This window comes from Lynx canadensis, chromosome B3 (assembly GCF_007474595.2).
Source record: "Lynx canadensis isolate LIC74 chromosome B3, mLynCan4.pri.v2, whole genome shotgun sequence".
Lineage (NCBI taxonomy): Eukaryota > Metazoa > Chordata > Mammalia > Carnivora > Felidae > Lynx > Lynx canadensis.
Window position 1 is genome coordinate 69069468 of NC_044308.2, and position 19007 is coordinate 69088474.

General features: G+C 43.9%; 1 protein-coding gene across 1 annotated transcript in view; it reads left to right on the forward strand.

Moving 5' to 3' along the window:
- The window catches only part of RYR3 (ryanodine receptor 3), a 357957-nt gene that overhangs the window by 321978 nt on the left and 16972 nt on the right, over nucleotides 1-19007 (forward strand). Inside the window, 21 exon segments of the mRNA XM_032593518.1 lie at nucleotides 146-226; nucleotides 701-789; nucleotides 2209-2242; nucleotides 2245-2305; nucleotides 2307-2334; nucleotides 5392-5496; nucleotides 7212-7293; nucleotides 7944-8411; nucleotides 8414-8740; nucleotides 8743-8844; nucleotides 8847-9268; nucleotides 11546-11582; nucleotides 11585-11603; nucleotides 12507-12675; nucleotides 13959-14044; nucleotides 14101-14182; nucleotides 14731-14907; nucleotides 15472-15624; nucleotides 15626-15673; nucleotides 18741-18809; nucleotides 18811-18872. Coding sequence (XP_032449409.1) covers nucleotides 146-226; nucleotides 701-789; nucleotides 2209-2242; nucleotides 2245-2305; nucleotides 2307-2334; nucleotides 5392-5496; nucleotides 7212-7293; nucleotides 7944-8411; nucleotides 8414-8740; nucleotides 8743-8844; nucleotides 8847-9268; nucleotides 11546-11582; nucleotides 11585-11603; nucleotides 12507-12675; nucleotides 13959-14044; nucleotides 14101-14182; nucleotides 14731-14907; nucleotides 15472-15624; nucleotides 15626-15673; nucleotides 18741-18809; nucleotides 18811-18872 — 2701 coding nt within the window.

The following is a 19007-nucleotide window of genomic DNA, read 5'->3' on the forward strand; positions in this document are numbered from 1 at the left end:
TAATCGGGCTTTTCCCCCCTGCAGTTAAAGTTCCCTTTCCGAACTGTTCTGACACAGGCCTGTTATCATTTTGCTGCTGTTTTGCATCGGAAAGTGTTCTGTGTTGAGAAGCCAAACAAATGCTCACCAGTATTCTGTTTTCAAGGTGAAAAAGTACTCCAGAATGACGAGTTTACACGAGATCTCTTTAGATTCCTGCAGTTACTTTGTGAAGGACATAACAGTGGTAAGTGGAACAGATTGATTTGTCAAAGGAAAACAACATTCAGGTGCCAAATTATGATTCAGCTCAGGATGCCACATTTAATACAACCAGCTGTTGGCTGAAGGACGACAGCTAATCCATTCCAAAAAAAAAAAAAAAAAAAAAAAAAACACCTTATGTAAAAGGAACTTTAACGTCAGGGCTGATGTTATTTAGTGCCACCCAGGCTAAGTTGCTTCCAGAAGCTTCAGATGGTGAATCTAAACACCCTCCCCTTTCTGTCAAGTCCCTCAGGGCTCATTAAGTCCACTTTCTGGCATCACCAGGTGGGAGGGCTCAGGGCAGAACTCGTACTAGGACCTGCCAGGACCCAAACAGGATGGCCTTGTGTCAGGCTTTTCACGTAGCACGTCTCTTCTGAGTTCAGCCGAGGGGGCTTGCCCAGCTCCCTCGGCATGCTGGGAACAGGCTCTGACCCAGCCCTGGTGTTCTCAGACTTCCAGAACTTCCTGCGGACTCAGATGGGCAACACCACCACTGTAAATGTCATCATCAGTACCGTGGACTATCTCCTGCGTCTGCAGGTGAGTGGGTCTAGGACGGTGGCGTGGCTCACGCACGTCTCCAGAAGCTGAGTACAGTTACCATGGGGTCAGGGAAGGCCCCGCGTACGGTCAAGCCCCAATAAGAAAGGGATTATAGGGGCGCCTGGGTGGCGCAGTCGGTTAAGCGTCCGACTTCAGCCAGGTCACGATCTCGCGGTCCGTGAGTTCGAGCCCCGCGTCGGGCTCTGGGCTGATGGCTCGGAGCCTGGAGCCTGTTTCCGATTCTGTGTCTCCTCTCTCTCTGCCCCTCCCCCGTTCATGCTCTGTCTCTCTCTGTCCCAAAAATAAATAAACGTTGAAATAAAAAAAAAAGAAAAAAGGATTATAATTTATGTCCACACACTTAGGGGAAGTCAAACACCTAAATATGTGTGTTGAAGACTGAAATAGGGAACTTGGTTAAATATCAAATCATCTGTTATAAAATGCTAATTTACTTCAGTTTGCCGGTGAAAACCTCACCGCAGTGCCCTAGAGCCACAATGCATGAATGAAAACAGATTTTTTTACTAGGAAACAGAGGTACATCGATGGTGGGAATGAGTTAAGAAGTCGCTTTGTGCTTAGGAAGTCACTCGGTTCAGCTGTTGGAAAGAATTCCAAATAATATCGGGAAAATCTACACAAACATAAAAAGATTCTCTTTTCTCTCTGCTGATCTTCACCCTGGTTCTGCAGCTTACAGTTGTGACCTGGAGCCATCTGTTTAACCTCCATGTGTTCCAATTTTCTCATCTGTAAAATGGGTAGCACCCATCTCCTAGGATAGTAAAGATGGAAAGGTTAAACGTATGCAGCGGGTCAGAACAATACGTGGCACCTAACAGTGTCAGCTGATGTGTTGCCTCCATTGTGCCCATTTTTTGGATGATAATCAGTATTGCCTTTAATGTATGTTTTTCATTGTGAGTAAGTTGTCCTACATCATGGTCACCAACGTCCAGCTGAACACTATCCTCTTTCCTATCTGTTCTTTTTTAAAGGGGGTATATGTACATAAAAGATGCTAGGGATGAGGTACGTCTGTGCTTTCTCAGAGTCCTGAGTCTCTCTTTTTCTTAATTTTTTTAATGTGTATTTATTTTTGAGAGACACAAACAGAGCATGAGTCGGGGAGGGACAGAGAGAGAGGGAGACACAGACTCGGAAGCAGGCTCCCAGGTCTGAGCTGTCAGCACAGAGTCCAATACTGAGCTCAAGCTCATGAACCATGAGATCATGACCTGAGCAGAAGTCGGATGCTTAACTGACTGAGCCCCAGGTGGCCCGAGTCCTGGGTTTCTATCTCTACAAAGAGGTCATAAAAATGTAGGATTCTCTTGTACTCTTCCTGAGCATTGGGTTTAGCATCACGGACTGAAATTTGAGAAATACTAAACTCTACTTGTTTATTCTTAGGAATCAATCAGTGATTTCTACTGGTATTATTCAGGAAGGACATCATTGATGAATCTGGACAGCACAACTTTTCCAAAGCTCTGGCAGTCACGAAGCAGATTTCAATTCTCTACAGAATACATCCAGGTATGTGCTATAGAATGCATGCCTGAAAACAGAACATTTTTAACATTCCCATGTTCTGTATCCCATACAGAATATTTGGATGCATATATGGACTGTGCATCTGGCCCTAGCACTGACAATATTTACCGACAGATAGGAGCCAGTTGTACGGGAGTACTCCCAACAGCACTACCCTCTATGGGAAGCTATAGTTAATCTCCCTCTCTGTGACCTAGTCATAGCGTTGTCCTACTCTGCATTTATCTAGTTACGTTTTCCTTTCCCTTATGGACTGAAAACTTGCTGCAGACAGAAAATTTCTCATTCAACCTACTAAATTCTTCATTTCTAGCACAAGCAGCACCTAGGTGTTCAGTAAGCATGGAGAATGGAGTGGAGTAATTGATAGAATGAAGGAATAAAGGTATAAATGGGGTTATCCTGAGTCTTTAGATCAAAAACAGAATTATGACAGCCTACTAGTTCTCAGAAATTCACTCTATGGAAAAGGTAACTTAGCAGCACATAAACTCTGTCCAGTGGCAGTCAAGTCAAGAAATGAATTTCAGTTGAACATTAGATCTTGACACAAGTGCTCTTTCGCTGTTTAAAACAGCTCTGTGGTCATGCCTACAGGGTTAACAACTGTAAACGGTTGTACTCAGGCATAATTTCTAATGTACATAGCCATATCATAGTCCTCTAGGATGTAATACAAGATACATTTCATTTTATTTTATTTTATTTATTTTATTTATTTTATTTTATTTTTAATTTTTTTTTAACGTTTATTTTTGAGACAGAGGCAGAGCATGAACGGGGGAGGGTCAGAGAGAGGGAGACACAGAATCTGAAACAGGCTCGGGGCTCTGAGCGGTCAGCACAGAGCCCGACGCGGGGCTCGAACTCACGGACCGCGAGATCATGACCTGAGCCGAAGACGGCCGCTTAACCGACTGAGCCACGCAGGCGCCCCACAAGATATATTTAAAAACCATCTCATGAGCCAACCAGCACACTCCAATTATATTTGCTTATTAACTACATACAGAACTATCAACTTGAAAAGGAATATTTTAAGGGAGAGGTCAGCCCTTGTTTTACTCAAGGATTGTGAGAACATGGCGAGAGAAAGGTAGAAGCAGGTGACTGATCTGAAGGGTGACAGAATGTGAAATACCTGTGAAGGGCATTGAACAGATTTGACAGGCATTTGATTTGCTCTCTGTGGAACCCATTCTAATCTTCAGAATTTCCCTTGGAGCACTTAACCCAAAAGGGAAAAAAAAAAAGCTTATTTTTGGTGAATGTAAGTTCCTTACAACAGCTGGTTTGTTCCAAAAATAATCTAGGGGCTTCTACGGATCAGATACCAAATGCACGAACGATGATTTTTTTCAACAAGCTTAGATGACTTAGGAAGGCAGGCAATATCTCTTGTGCTGCCCTCTCCCCTGGACATTCTGCCAAGGCTTTTCTAGAACTTTAGATGCTACATGTGTTCTTTTTGGAAATTTATTATTGAAGAGTGATTTGGAGATGAGTTAAAGGATAAAAACAAAATAAACTATAAGGAAGAGTGAATAATGAGAAATGAAGGCAGAAAATGACAGAAGAATCTAAGTGTATAAAAAAATGTAAAAAATGATCTCCCTGAAGGGGTGGGGAATAAGATACTGACCTAAGAAACTTTGGAAGTGAATACAGACTGTAAGACCAAAGGCAAAAGGAACTGTACATGAACACTTTAGTTGCTAAAGTTTTTCTTGTGTTAATAATTCTGTACCCATTCTACATATATAATGGAAGTGAGCAGTCATTAAATGGCATGGGCAAGGTTTCCCCCTGGTGAATGGAAGGTTACAGATACACAAGGAGAAGCAGCTAGATGACCCCAGTGGAAGTGCATTAGAGTTGGCTACATCAGTATGCTAAGTTCATGCTCAACTTAATACTAATGCAGATAGAAACATTTCTATATATTTGTATACACAAATACCTGCTGCTCTGTCAGCTGAGAGGGCCTTAAAGTAATGACATCGCAGTAGAAGCAAGCACAACTAGCTGGTTTCTAATGGCTTCTAATACCATTCTCCAGTGAGAGGAACCAGGCTTCTTAGAGAAAGGGCTGGTCCAAGTGCTGGGGCAAGAAATCTATCAGATGAGCCTGGGAATCCTATAGTGCAAGGAAATGCAAAAAAAAAAAAAAGATGGGGTTATGTCCAAGGGACACAGGAGCCAACTGAAAGAGCTCCCAGTGGCCAAAACTGGAAAAATTTGAGTGACAAAATAAATAAAGTAGTATTGGATGATAACCCAAAGCAGAAGATGAAGATGTGAAGTCCATATTAATGTGAATAAATGACTAAATATATAAGAAAGAATAGACAAATCTCCCATGTGGAAGAATTCCAAACAGTTTATTTTTTAAGTGTTGATTCAATAATGTAAAAAGAGGAAAGGTTATTAACGGAAAATGCAAACTGGGAATGAAGTCATCCCTCTATGTTTGGCTTTCAGAAAAGGTAGAGATGATATTCCATCTAAAGTTTACGTTAATGATATGAAGACCCTAAAGGCAGTTGAACGTTAGCAATATTATCCACATTTTTTTTACCTGATAGCTATGTGATCATGCATTTATGTATAGCTTTGACTGAAAACAGTAGGGCTTGCTTTTCAAATTGTGGAAGCCTGAAGTTCCTCAGAATCCCTCTTAGGCCAAGGTGTAGGTGAGAGGTGGGCAGGACGGGTTTTCAGTCCTGTATCAACCAGAGCATTTAACTCTTAAATCATGTTCTTCATTGTAGTATTTTATTTGAAGAACGCATTCTGAAGCTACACAAAAATATCTGAAAATCAGTGCACTGTGGAATTCCTAGTGGTGTTTTGTAGGTCTAGGTTCCTACAATAGGGGGCAAAAAGGAATAACCTTGGGAAAAATACTGACCCACAAAATAGATGCCTTTTGGAAGGAGCTATCTGCTAATAGAAGCAGGTCTCATATGCATTTACTAGGGCAAGTTGCAGAGCGGCTCATAATGTTTAAGTGAAATAAGGATGCCCTCCTTTCCATAGGGCCCTTGCATTGGGAACCAACAGAGCCTGGCTCACAGCAGGCTGTGGGATGCAGTGGTCGGCTTCCTGCACGTATTTGCTAACATGCAGATGAAACTCTCTCAGGTACTGTGGCCCTTCCCTGCTGTGTCATTGGTGTGAAATGTGAAATCAGCACCCCCCCCCCCCCCGTGTGGATGTGGCTGCTTGATCAAATGGCTAGAAAAGCCTTGCAGATTAGATCTCACTTTTAAAACTGAGGCTTCAATGGGAGACAGGAAGAAATGCCTGGGGAGTGGGGTCGGTGGGGGGGGGCCCAGACAGGTTTTGCATGGATGCAGCTTCCTTCCTTGTGTCCCACCAAACTGTCCTTTCATAATTGCCTCAACACTTGCTTTTTATGATGCTAATCCTTTATGCTTCCTCGTCACTGTTTTGTCAATTTATGACAATCTATCAGCCCTGTCTGGGTCTGTCAAATGTCTGCATGTCTCTGTAATTCATACATCCCTTCTTTCTTACCTTGGCTTCCCCTCCCTCCCTGTCTCTGCCTTTCCTTCTCACTCCCCATCTCTCTGGCAAGATGAATCAGAATCGCTCAGAGCATTTATTATGAACAAATAAATGTAGTGTATGTGGTTGTCGATCACCTCTCTCCATGGCAACCCATGAGGGAGAACTTCAGGATATGTTTCAGGCTGATTAGAGTAACATTTGCAGCATTAATTTAAGTAACGTGTATCTAAAATTTTCAAGGCTATCACATCTGCCTCCTCTCTTCTGGAATGTGCTATTTAACCCTTTCATTTTTCCCCTTTTGACTCTGGCCTTAATGGGAGGAGAGAGCTCTTGGGAGCGCTGCTAATTTGGCAGTAATAGGTCCACTCCTGTCAGCTCAGCCAGGGCAGTGCAGTGCAGAGGCTCTGGAGACGGGAGCCTGGCCCTGCAACCTCCTCACTGGTGACTTTCAGGAAGTCACTTCCCCTTCCTGGTGTTTGGTTCCATCATCTATGAAATGTTGGGAATTAGAACAAATGATGTGAGGTCTCTTCCAGCTCTTAATATTCCACACTTCTGTGATATTCTGTGTATGGCTATGACCCACACCAAAGAGGGGGCAAATCCTTCTGATTGAAAGACAAGACAAAGAACTGTGTATTTGTGAGAGAGAGAGTCTGTACAAGAAGTGTGGCCCAGAATGCATTTTTTAATCTCACCCTGAGACTGCCCACCTCCTATCTTCCAAGGATTATTTTCCTTCTGTGACATAGAGTTGAAAACAGAGGGGTAACTTGGCAATGCCCCGTCTGCAATGCTGAAGTGAAAACCAAACAGACTAGTATCAAAACCATCCAGAGGAATAGCCTCAATTATATAACATTTTAAGGGACCAGTGGCAGCCAGATCACCACCAATTAGAATCAGGAGACCCTAAATTAATCCAGAAAGAAAGGAGAACCCACTTGGTGTTATAACCTTGACACCTTAATTGGACTGCAATAGTATTCCCCAAAAGCTCACCTGATAATTCGCCAGTATAAAGAACAACATGCACTCGTAGAGATAACTGATGCCTTCAGTGGATTGGGTTGTTCCATAGTTTTGGACAACAAGTGGTGTCTCTGCCACATTGTGCTGATAAAAGGGAAACTAAAAGAGCTCTATTGGATGAGTCCTGCAGCAGTGAGCCTCCCCATTGCTCCAAACAGTGGATGATACGACGTCCACATTCACAATGGACGCAACCTTCACCTAACCTTTCCAGAGCAGGCTCTTGCTCACTGCCCTATACTTTGCTGAGGGATCAGATAGCTCAGGGGTATCTCCTGTTTCTGTTCTAGGATTCCAATCAGATCGAGCTGCTGAAGGAACTCTTGGATCTCCTTCAGGACATGGTGGTGATGCTTCTGTCCCTCCTGGAAGGTTGGGCTGTTTGGTATAACTAGGCATTCACACAACTGTAATTGGTCTGAGCACTAACCATACTAATCACGCAGATTGTCCTTCTGGCAGGTCATTGATGCCGTATGACGTTGGTTAGAAAGCCAAATTTTCAGAAACAAAAAAAATGAGTGAGGGGCACATGGTCTGATGGACAGAGCCTGAAACCAACTCATTTTATATCAATAGGAAAGCCAGAATGAACTGGGGAAAACCTCCAAGCTTTGCTCTACCCTATCCTCTCCCTCTCCCCATTGCTTTTCAGTACATCTGGCTGCCAGTGTGTATGCCAGCCATCTAGTTGGGCACCCTCCTAGGTCTAAGGGGATAAGGGGCACCACTTATCCCTATGTGTCCCCAATAATCTGATAATGAAACCACTTCCCAGGCCCCAGGCCAGATAAAAGGCACTGGCGTGGCCATCTCCTTCTTCCCTTTGTTTCTTCCCCCTTGGCTCCTAGTGGTGTAGTCTTTATGGCTTGCTGCTCCGTCCTACCCATTTCTAAACCATCACGGTCGAAAAGAGCCGACTCATTGGACACACAACTCTTCTAGAGGTAGCTACCTGACCAGTTACATGATGACTTGGGTTTATTTATATATTTGTATGTCTTTTTGAACCTGCCTCACAGGGAATGTGGTAAATGGAACTATTGGCAAGCAGATGGTTGACACGCTGGTAGAGTCATCTACCAATGTAGAAATGATCTTGAAATTCTTTGACATGTTCTTGAAACTTAAAGACCTAACCAGCTCAGACACCTTCAAAGAATATGACCCAGATGGTAAAGGGATTATCTCCAAAAAAGAATTCCAGAAGGCCATGGAAGGGCAAAAACAGTACACACAGTCAGAGATTGACTTTCTCCTTTCATGTGCAGAAGCTGATGAAAATGATATGTTTAATTACATTGATTTTGTAGACCGGTTTCATGAGCCAGCCAAGGACATAGGGTTTAATGTGGCAGTGTTATTGACAAATCTCTCCGAACACATGCCAAATGATTCTCGCCTTAAGTGCCTATTGGACCCAGCGGAAAGTGTACTAAATTACTTCGAACCCTACCTAGGACGTATTGAGATCATGGGTGGGGCCAAGAAATTGAGCGCGTTTATTTTGAGATCAGTGAATCCAGTCGAACCCAGTGGGAGAAGCCGCAAGTGAAGGAATCTAAGCGGCAGTTCATCTTTGATGTGGTCAATGAAGGTGGAGAGCAAGAAAAGATGGAACTGTTTGTGAACTTCTGTGAGGATACCATCTTTGAAATGCAGTTAGCGTCTCAGATCTCTGAATCTGACTCAGCCGAAAGGCCAGAAGAGGAGGAGGAAGATGAAGATTCTTCTTACACGTTAGAAATTGAGGGGGAAGAGGAGGATGACAAGTCTTTTGAGTCTGCCTCTGCATTTGCCATGGCCTGTGCCTCAGTGAAGAAAACGTTGCCAACTTCCTGAAGAAGGCAACCCTGAAGAACTTCAGGAAGCAGTACAGGAAGGTGAAGAAGATGACCGTGAAGGAGCTGGTGAAGGTGTTCTTCTCTTCTTCTGGATGTTATTTGTGGGGCTATTCCAGTTGTTCTTCACCATATTGGGAGGAATCTTTCAGATCCTCTGGAACACGGTGTTTGGAGGGGGCCTAGTGGAAGGGGCAAAGAACATCAGAGTGACCAAGATCCTGGGTGACATGCCTGACCCAACCCAGTTTGGTATCCATGACGATGCCATGGAGGCTGAGCGGGCAGAGGTGACTGAGCCAGGTATTACACCAGAACTAGTCCACTTCGTCAAGGGTGAGAAAGGAGATGCAGATATCATGTCAGATCTCTTTGGATTCCGCTCAAAGAAAGAAGGTGGCTTAAAGCATGGGCCTGAAGTGGGTTTGGGTGATCTCTCTGAGATTATTGGCAAGGATGAACCCCCTACACTAGAGAGTACTGTACAGAAGAAAAGGAGAGCACAGGTAAGCATAAGTTGTTCTGTCCTCTTTATTTACGCCCAGAAATAGACTTGCAATCAGCTCTGATACCAATTCCCCAGGAAAACATCGTGCAGATACCAGCTCTCCCATATCCTGATCTTGCAGTTTCCAGGTCTGGGGAAAGCAAGACTCAGATGGTTATCTCAGGGTCTTGCTGCTGAGTGGTTTTCAGCTGACCTTGTAGAGTTCACACCTGATGGCCTTCCACATCTTTGTTAGAAGGTTAGTTCTTAGGCATACAGGTTTCTTCAGTGAACCGAAAGCATAGAAAACTAGGTGTAGGTTTCCTTCACTATCCAAATCAGAGCGTTCCTGTAAAAACCTTTTGTGAGCGGAAATGGCATAAAGCAAAGAAAAGTTTATCATTTCATAAAAGCAAAAATCCTTTCTGGATTTCTTTCACTTAGCATCAACAGGTACTGATGGAGGTCTTTCATAAAAGTGAAGTATAAAGCAAACTTTCGGATAGGGAGAAACCTACAAAGCATAAGGAGAGACCTTTCTTTTGAAACTTCTGCAGTGTCCCAAAAGGTCCAAATGATATCATATGATTTAGCGTCATTTTTATTTTTGAGATGCACCCACTATCCAATTTGGACTTTGATCACTTGACTAGATTAAGGGAATAACAGTAATTCAGAGTCCCCTTGGTCATGGAAGGTTCTGGGTGTTCCCCTCCACTGCAGCATCCACTCACAGCACCGTTCTGGCCCTAAAAACAATGTGGAGAGAAGTACAAAGACATCAGAGCCCAAAGACATTTCGTTAGTATTTATTCATTTATTCATTCATTTATTCATTCATTTCGTTAGTATTTATTAAATAGTTAGTATGTGCTTCTCACTGTTTTGGACTCTGAGGATACAATGGTGAATGAGAAGTGCATCATCCCTATAATTTAGTGGGGAAAAAAGGACATTGTGGAAGTCAGTACAAGCATGAAAAATGTTAGGAAGGAGGGGTGCCAGGTAAAGAAAATGTATAGGGGAAAACTCGCACCTAATTTTGGAGAGTCAGGGATGGAAGCGTCAGAGCCATAGGCCTTGGTGCAAAATTATTTACTGTGTTTTGGTCCCTGATGTAGCCCCAGGCCCCAGACAGAGTTTGATACCTAATAGAAATTCATTCTTGGCTTACTACATGCCAGGCTGTATTCTTAGTGTATGGGTATCCATTGGTTAACAAGAGAGACAAAATTTTTGCTTTAAAACATTTTTTTAATTTTTTTAACATTCATTTATTTTTGAGACAGAGTCAGAGCATGAACAGGGGAGGGTCAGAGAGAGAGGGAGACACAGAATCCGAAACAGGCTCCAGGCTCGGAGCTGTCAGCACAGAGCCCGATGCGGGGCTTGAACTCACGGACTGCGAGATCATGACCTGAGCTGAACTCGGATGCTTAACCAACTGAGCCACCCAGGCGCCCCCAAAATTTTTGCTTTAAAACAGCTTAACTTCTAGTGGAAGAAGACAACAAATCAATAAAATAATTATTGCTTGTGACACATGCTGAAAGATAGGAACAAAGTCATGTGTTACAAAGTGAATGTGGGCCTGGTATGAATAGGATGGCCAAGGGACTTCTGAAAATACATCTCGAACCAAGTCCTGAAGGGTGACAGGCACAGGAAAGACGAGGGTAGTCATACTTCAGGCAGAGGATATGGCTTGTGTAAAGGCCTTGGTGCAGGGAAGGATTTGGAATGTACCAAGAAAGAAAATGAGGTCCGGGTCTTGGGTGTAGTAAACAAGTCAAGTGGGTACAAGACAAGGATGGGAGAAAGGCCATGATCACATAGACCTTGCAGGCCTCAGTGAGGAGCTTAAATTTTATTCTAAGTGCAATGGTCACCATTCAGAGGGATTGTGGTGGTTAAGAGGATTGAAGACAAGGCAGGAACCTGGTGGAAGCAGGTTCTGGATTGGACCTGGTGTGATCTGTGTCCCATCTCACCCTGACCACGTGGGGCAGTAGGACCAGGGCCATGGGGTCCTAACACAGGTTTTCTCTCTGAGTTGAATAATAAGGACAACTGAGTTGTTAAATTTGAAATCTTTGTGTTGGCATTTCTCCAGAGTAGCTTGATGCATAGCAGGACACTTCTGTCCCGTGATCCTGAGAAGAGCAGAGACATTCTGAAGAGAGAAAGCCATGAGGACTTGTGACCAAGGAGATGAAAATGGCCAATGCCATATATGGCTCATTACCATGATCTCTTTAACTTGAGGAAAACTTACCTGATTGTTATTTTTGTCTAGGCAGCAGAAATGAAAGCATCACATGAAGCAGAAGGAAAAGGGAGCCTGAGAAGACAGAGTAAGTTCTTGGTAGCTTCGTCTACTTGAGGTGCTACAGCACATAGCTCTTGATATAGCACCTACTGTTCTGTTGCAATGGTAGGTAGAAAACTTAATTTCCCTTAATGCAGGAAACACATACTGTACAAGTCCTGGACATACTTTTTTTACCCCAGCTATACAAGAAACACATTCTGTTGGTCTTGTTAACTTTGTGATTGCACCAATAGACCAGGATTTCACCATCGCGCCAAACAAATTATTGAATACCCACACTTAGCAACTTTGTATAATGCTGATGGTGGTGCTAAGATACTGAATGCATATTACATGCCAGGGTCTGTGCTAAGATCTCTTATACAGCATCTCACTTAATTCCTACCACAAGCTTAGAAGAAAGGTACTATTACTAATTCCAGCAGTCTAAGAAAGTAAAGGACTCGGGGCACCTGGGTGGCTCAGTCGGTTAAGCGTCCGACATCAGCTCAGGTCATAATCTTGTGGTTCGTGAGTTCAAGCCCTGCATCAGGCTCTGTGCTGACAGTTCAGAGCCTGGAGCCTGCTTCGGATTCTGTGTCTCTCTTCTTCCTCTGCTCCTCCTCTATGCATGCTCTGTCTCTCTCTCAAAAATAAACATTTAAAAAATTTAAAGACAACTTTTCTGAAAGTTAAAAAAAATGTTTAGCTGAATTTAAGAAGACTACAAACATATTTACAACTGACACATGCCCATGATTGTGACTCATCCAAGTGGGCACAGCTCATTAAATGCAAAGTTGACATCCAGGCACTGTGGAATGATACAGACCTGAGGTTCCCACCCTCAAGGAGTAATTACAAGATTTCTTTTTAATGTAGTCTCCCTATCTGGGCCAGGCCCCCTGCTGCCCTTCTGTGCTGAGTGGGCTTCTTGTTCGTACAGCATGGAAGATGGGGAGAAGGAGGGTACGGCCAAGGAGGAAGAGCAAGCGACGCCCTGTGGGCAGAAGTGAAAGAAGAAGAAGCGGCGACGGGGCCAGAAAGTTGAGAAGCCTGAAGCCTTCATGGCTAATTTCTTCAAAGGGCTGGAAATCTATCAGACCAAGTTACTGGTAAGCACTGTAGCCTGGCCATGCTCCCGGTGCAGACCTCAGACGAGTGGTCACTGATTCTGTTTCACTGTTTGCTTCGTTATGCTTCCTTGTCTTTCTCATTCCTTTTCTTCTCTCATTCATCTGTTGTTTCCTTTTGTGTTGGAGGAAAAGGAAAAGAGGCTAGCCTGGGGAAAGCCAAGTGCTCCAGCCCCTCTACCCAGCACTGGATGCCCTGTGCTCTCTGCCAGTGAGCTCTCATGTGTTATGTGCTCACTTAGCCTGTCATAGTCCAGAGCTCAGAAGCGGCCAGACCATTTGGGATGCAGAAAGAATATTCTTATGTTAGGTTCTCCTGTTACTCCTTGGAAGCTTTGTTATTCCACCTGCAATCAGCCCTCAGCATAGCTTGTAATGTCCTTTCTCTGACAAACTGCCCACTGAGGTGCAGCTGCTGATGGTCAGGACAACACCTTCCCCAACACCATTGGTGAGAGCCTCCTACACAGAGAGACTGAGAGCTTTTCCCAAACTGCTATCATTCCAGTCCTCAAGTGCTGATTTTTCTTTTTTGTTTTAATTTTTTTTAATTTTTATTTGTTTTTAAGGCAGAGACAGAGCACGAGTGGGGGAGGGGCAGAGAGAGAGGGAGACACAGAGTCAGAAGCAGGCTCCAGGCTCGGAGCTGTCAGCACAGAGCCCGACGCAGGGCTCGAACTCACAAACTGTGAGATCATGACCTGAGCCGAAGTCAGAAGCTCAACTGACTGAGCCACCCAGGTGCCCCAACTGCTGATTTTTCTAGGGAAGATGGCAATGGGAATGCTACCTTGAGGGGGAGAGGCAGAGGGAGAGGAAGAGGCAGTGACTTGCAAGGGGACAAAGACTTTAGGCCACAGACTGGCTACATCCAGGGTGGGAGCTGCAAGGCTCTTCTGTGGGCGTAGAAAACTCATCATTTCTAAATAGACTTACTGTCTGCATGGAGCACGCATGCACTCACGCACCCTAACAGCAGCATTTCGGTCCTCTGCTAGTGACCTGTTTAGGCTTTTGATTCCCTGAGGGGTAAACCAGGGCAGAGTTCCTTTTAGCATTATTCTGAGCCACTTTTCTAAATCAATGGCTCCTGTTTCTCCCCAAATAAGTCATAAGAAGTCCAGCACTGTCTTAGTACAATGGTTACCAAGGAGTAGGGCCAGTCCCGTGTAAATTTCTAACCAGAAAAGGTCTCCTGTTGGAGGGAAGGAAGGTCTCTTTCCCTTCCAGAACTCTTCTACTTCTGCCTGTCCTTTCCTTTTCAGCATTACCTGGCCAGGAATTTCTACAACCTGAGGTTCCTCGCTCTGTTTGTAGCCTTCGCTATCAACTTCATCCTGCTCTTTACAAGGTGATACTGCATTTAGGGGTTATTTGCTCACTATACTATAACTTTTTAAAAATCAGAATAGAACTTATGCCCTTAATTAGAGCAGAAATTCTAATATCTAAGGAAATCTCTAAGTCACTGGCTTCCAAAAAGGATATGGTCTTTAACATTTGGAGGAATGGAGACACTGCTTGCAAGGAAGGCCAGTTAGGGCGTCATTTCCATAGTTTAGGCTTGTTCTCATCATTACTTAATAAATTTTCCAAATATTTGTTGGGTACCTACTATTCTAGACCCTGTATTAGGCACTATAATGCATTTCAAAATGAATAGTAAATACAAGTTTTTTTCCTTAAAGGATAAGGTAACAGAAAGCCATTATAATTGGTCCATATGTTAGAACTATTATGAAGGAAGAATTAACAGTAGTTGGTTTGGGGATATGGGAAAAGAGACTAATCAGGATAAATAAAGATTTTGAACATTGCTAAGTGGGTCTTGTAGACCATAGGCACATAATAAATGTTAGTGGAATGAATAAATGAATGCTAGGTCCTGAATTCGTGACATAGCCTTTAACTGGCTATTCCAACTTTTGCCTCTCTCCTCCTTATCTAAAACCGTCAATCTGATTTGTATAAACCTTGCTTTAATCTACATCAACCTGCCACTAGATTGAACTAATAATGGCTTTCCTTTGCCTATAGTCCGGCACTTTGCCTGTGGAGGAAAAATGGAAGTCTGTAGAGGGGCGTGTAGCAAAGCTTGGCTTTAAACATACTGACGTTGAAGTGACTGCAGACAGTCATCCAGGGGAAGGTAGCCAGCAGGCAATGGAAATGCAGGTGGAAAGCCTCACAGGTGTACATTTGGAAGCCATCTGTGTAAGAATGGCAGTTGAAGGCATGCATGTCAAAGGCATCTAAAAAAAATGAAAAAATGTCGACTATGTGCGAGCACACACGCACGCAGTTGTGCATGTGCACGTTCGTGTCTTCGCCTCCTCCCAGGCCACGGCATTTCAGAAATTACCTCCTGTGGTATAGGGATCATAGCACATGTAGTAAAGCTCTCCTCTTCCTTTTTAAAGTAGGTTCCGCCCTGGGCACGGAGCCCAATGTGGGGCTTGAACTCACCACCCTGAGATCAAGACCTGAGCTGAGATCAAGAGTCGGGCATTTAACCGACTGAGCCACCCAGGCACCCCAGCTCTTGTAACTTTTTTTGTTTTCAAGAGATAGTATTTGTCTCTCGGACATTTTCTTTGTAGTTATGATAGACATTGGAGATTCCTAGGAATAAGTTACCTAAAACCTCATTCCCTCAGCAAATAATGCTGCATTACTACCATGTGTATAGCATATGCTAGCAGTCTGAAAAAATGGGGGGAGAGCCCACTGGCAGAGGTACTTTCTAATGTTTGTAAGAAAGTGTGTGTCTTGGGCCAGGTCACTGAAGAGCCTTTAGAAGAAGAGACAGAGGATGTTGCAAACCTGTGGAATTCCTTTAATGATGAGGAAGAGGAAGAAGCGATGGTGTTCTTTGTCCTACAGGAGAGCACTGGGTATATGGCGCCAGCACTGCGGGCCTTGGCCATTATCCCACACCATCATCTCTTTGGTCTGTGTGGTGGGGCTATTACGCCTGAAGGTGAGTTGCTGGCTACTCTGAATCTAATCTGACTCCTTGGGGAAGATGCATCATTTTGAACCCAGCGGCCCTTTATTCTCCAGGACTTTGCTTGTAGCCTGAGGTTCAGAGAGTGGTGGCAGTGCCATCACCGGGTAGCTAGTTAGAACTGCAGAATCTGCCCCACCCTGGCTTTTACCTCAGAAGCTACGACTCAACATGCCCTCCTGGGTGATCTGTATTCACCCCCTACTGTAAGAAGCCTTACTCCGGGAGTCCCTTTTTCAGATACTTCCGTTGAATTTCATAGGATTAGAGTCATCATGCTAAGTCACACATGCAGCTAGTAATGAGAGCCCGCTTCTGATCTTGGAACTTATGTTGGAATTTATAAAATGCTTTTTCACCTTTCAAAATCTATTGGTTTTTAAACTACTTCAGATGTCAAAAGTAAACTACTGATGGATTACTGTCTCAGCTATTGTAGGGCTGCGTAACAAATCCTCCCGAGACCTTAGTCATTTAAAATAAAATCACTTTTAAGATTCTGTGACTTGGCTGGGCACATTGAGCAATCCCTCTGCTCTGTGTGAAGGCAGCTGTGTCAGCAACTACCTGTCAGCTCAGCTGGGCTGACGTCCATGATGGCACACTCTCACACCTGGAGTGTTTGTCAAGGGAACAGCGGGAAGGCTGGGCTCAGCTGGGGCAGCTGGACCTCTCTCTCCGTATAGACTCAGAGCATTCCCCCTTCCGTTTGGCCTCTCTGTATGCTCTTTCTGGCAAGGTAGCTGGACTTCTTGCATGACGGCTTGGGGTTTTCCAAAAAGAGCACAGTAATGGAAGCTGCCTAGCCTTTTTAAAGCTTAGGCCCTAGAACTGTCACAGTGTCACTTTACTGCCTTCTGGTGCTTACAGAAAGTCACAGGTCAGCCCAGATTCATGGTTGCACAGGAGATGAGGGGGGTCCACACAAGGGCGTGAATACAAGGAGACATAGTTCACGGGAGCCATCTTCAGACATCACTATAGTTATATGAATCTTTATATATTCATATGAATCATAGTATTTTTGGCTTTCTAAGTCTGGTTCTGTTGCTACTATACCACATCTTTTTTTTCATTACATTTTGTTTCGTAAGTAGGAAGTCTCCTTGGCATACACTAAGCCATCTTCTCCTGGGAAGAGTCCCAAACATATATTCCTATCTTTGTGGCCCTCTCTTCGTCCCAGGAACTGTAGTATCATGTGGGAAGTCTAGCCTACCCTGGTGGGGAGACCACTTGCTCTAATCCACGCTAAGGACTCTTTTGTAATGATGAGAGCACACATTCTGGAGGCTGCCTGGGTGGGACTTACAGTTCTGCCACTTAACCTCACCATTCCTATCTCCTCCTCTTTACATATGAGTGTTAATAATAATAGCACAACCCCTAAAAGTAGCTGGGAGTATTAAATGAATTAAAATGTATAGAGGGACCCAGAACACAAACATGGTAACCACTAGAGTGTTAGTGGTTTTACCTTAGTTTACCATCCTAGGGCTCAGCTTGTTGGATTCCAGTGCAGATATACCAGTGACCTAGAGAAACACAAGGTAAACACTATCTAGGGAATAAAGATGTGGAAGTCCTACTTACAAGGATATACAAATCCTTAGAAGACTGAAGGGGGGAATGCTTCGAATTCCAGAGATGAGTACTGCTCTAAAACTTGGTAGTATTATGATTATGATTATGATGATGATGACTATTCAGAGTCATTTCACAATATAGCAGGTATTAGTCAGAGTAGCTTTATCTTTGCTTTCCCTCCCACATCATCCATAACTAGCAAGCGATCATCAGTTCCTCACAGGGTGCAATGCCTATTATTAGCCTTTGCCACCTTCCTGTCATAGTCTTTTCTTTCCTTGGTGTTGTTTTGTCACGTTAAAGATAAAAAGGGCAAGAAGCAACTCTTTACAAATCACTATCTAAATTTTGTCTTTTTTTCCCCTTGGAAATAAAGGAATAGCATGGGTATTTATAGATACTGTGAGCTTTGAGAAGAGTTGTTGGAAGAACCCTTGGGAGACCAAGCCTGAGGGATGTTGCCAAGTAACCAGTGGCTTTCCAGCTGAATGAGAAACCTTGGCTCTGTCTGCATCAAGCTTTCCTGGCTACAGGAGCCCTGGCTATTCTGAATTCTCATTCCTAGGATTCAGTAGCACCCTCTGACCTCACTAACTCTGTCCCTTATTTGAATTATATGTATGTCTGTTGATGGTTAAAGCAAGTTTCCCCTCCTTTTCTACTTTTCTTCTGTGGTAGGCCACCAGAGCCATGCCACCATCTCTAGGCTAAAATCAAGTTCCAAATGTAAGAGAATGGGGAGTGATAATAGGAAACCAATAACTGTGTTTCTCTCAGGAAGAAAACTTCAATAACAGCCCCGTGAATCCTCTCATCCCTGCTAGCAACCCCCATATTTCATTAACCAAACGTCAGTGCCATGAAATCAATATGACCCTAGCCATTGAGGGGGCTGGAACATTCCATGGTATTCTGTGGCTGAGAAATCCATTCTAGAATAGTTCATTTTCTTTCTAAGTCATGTTTTCAACTCCAGCCTAGGAGTCCTAGGGTACCTAACTCATTTGGCCCAGAGACTGGTCTAAATATGGCCTTCTCCCCAGGATGGGTCAAGGAGTCCAGTTTGTATTACTACAAGCTATTTAACCCAACCTTAAAGGGTGGCCCAAGATGAGGGGTGGCTCCAGATTTTTGGAGAAGGAACATATAGCCAAAGGAGTGAGAAGAGATTTGACTTTGGACCCACAACTAGGCACCCTGAGAATCCTACTACAAGAGATTACTGCCCCCAGGCTGCCTGGCTGGCTCAGTTGTAGAGCATGAGACTCTTGATCTCAGAGTTGTGAGTTTGAGCCCCAGGTTGGGTGTAGAGATTACTAAAAACAATAAACGTCAAAAATAAGAGATTACTGCCCCCCCTCAAATGGGAAAGGTTAATTTGCGAGAAATGCTTGGGAGAGGGTGCTTGAATTAGAAAGCCTGCATTGAGTAAGCAGTGTCTTCCCACTCATAGGTCCCTTTGGTGGTGTTCAAAAGAGAAAAAGAAATTGCCAGGAAGCTGGAGTTCGATGGCCTGTATATTCACTGAACAGCCATCTGAAGATGACATCAAGGGGCAGTGGGACCCGCTTGGTAACAACACACCGTAAGTGTCCCCTCACCTCCATCCCAAAAAGGGAAAGGCGTCTGTACTGTAACAGAATGGCATGTTCTTAACCAGCCTTGGAGACTGATTAATAGAAGCCTTTTTTTTTTTTTTTTTTTTGGTTTCTAGGACGTG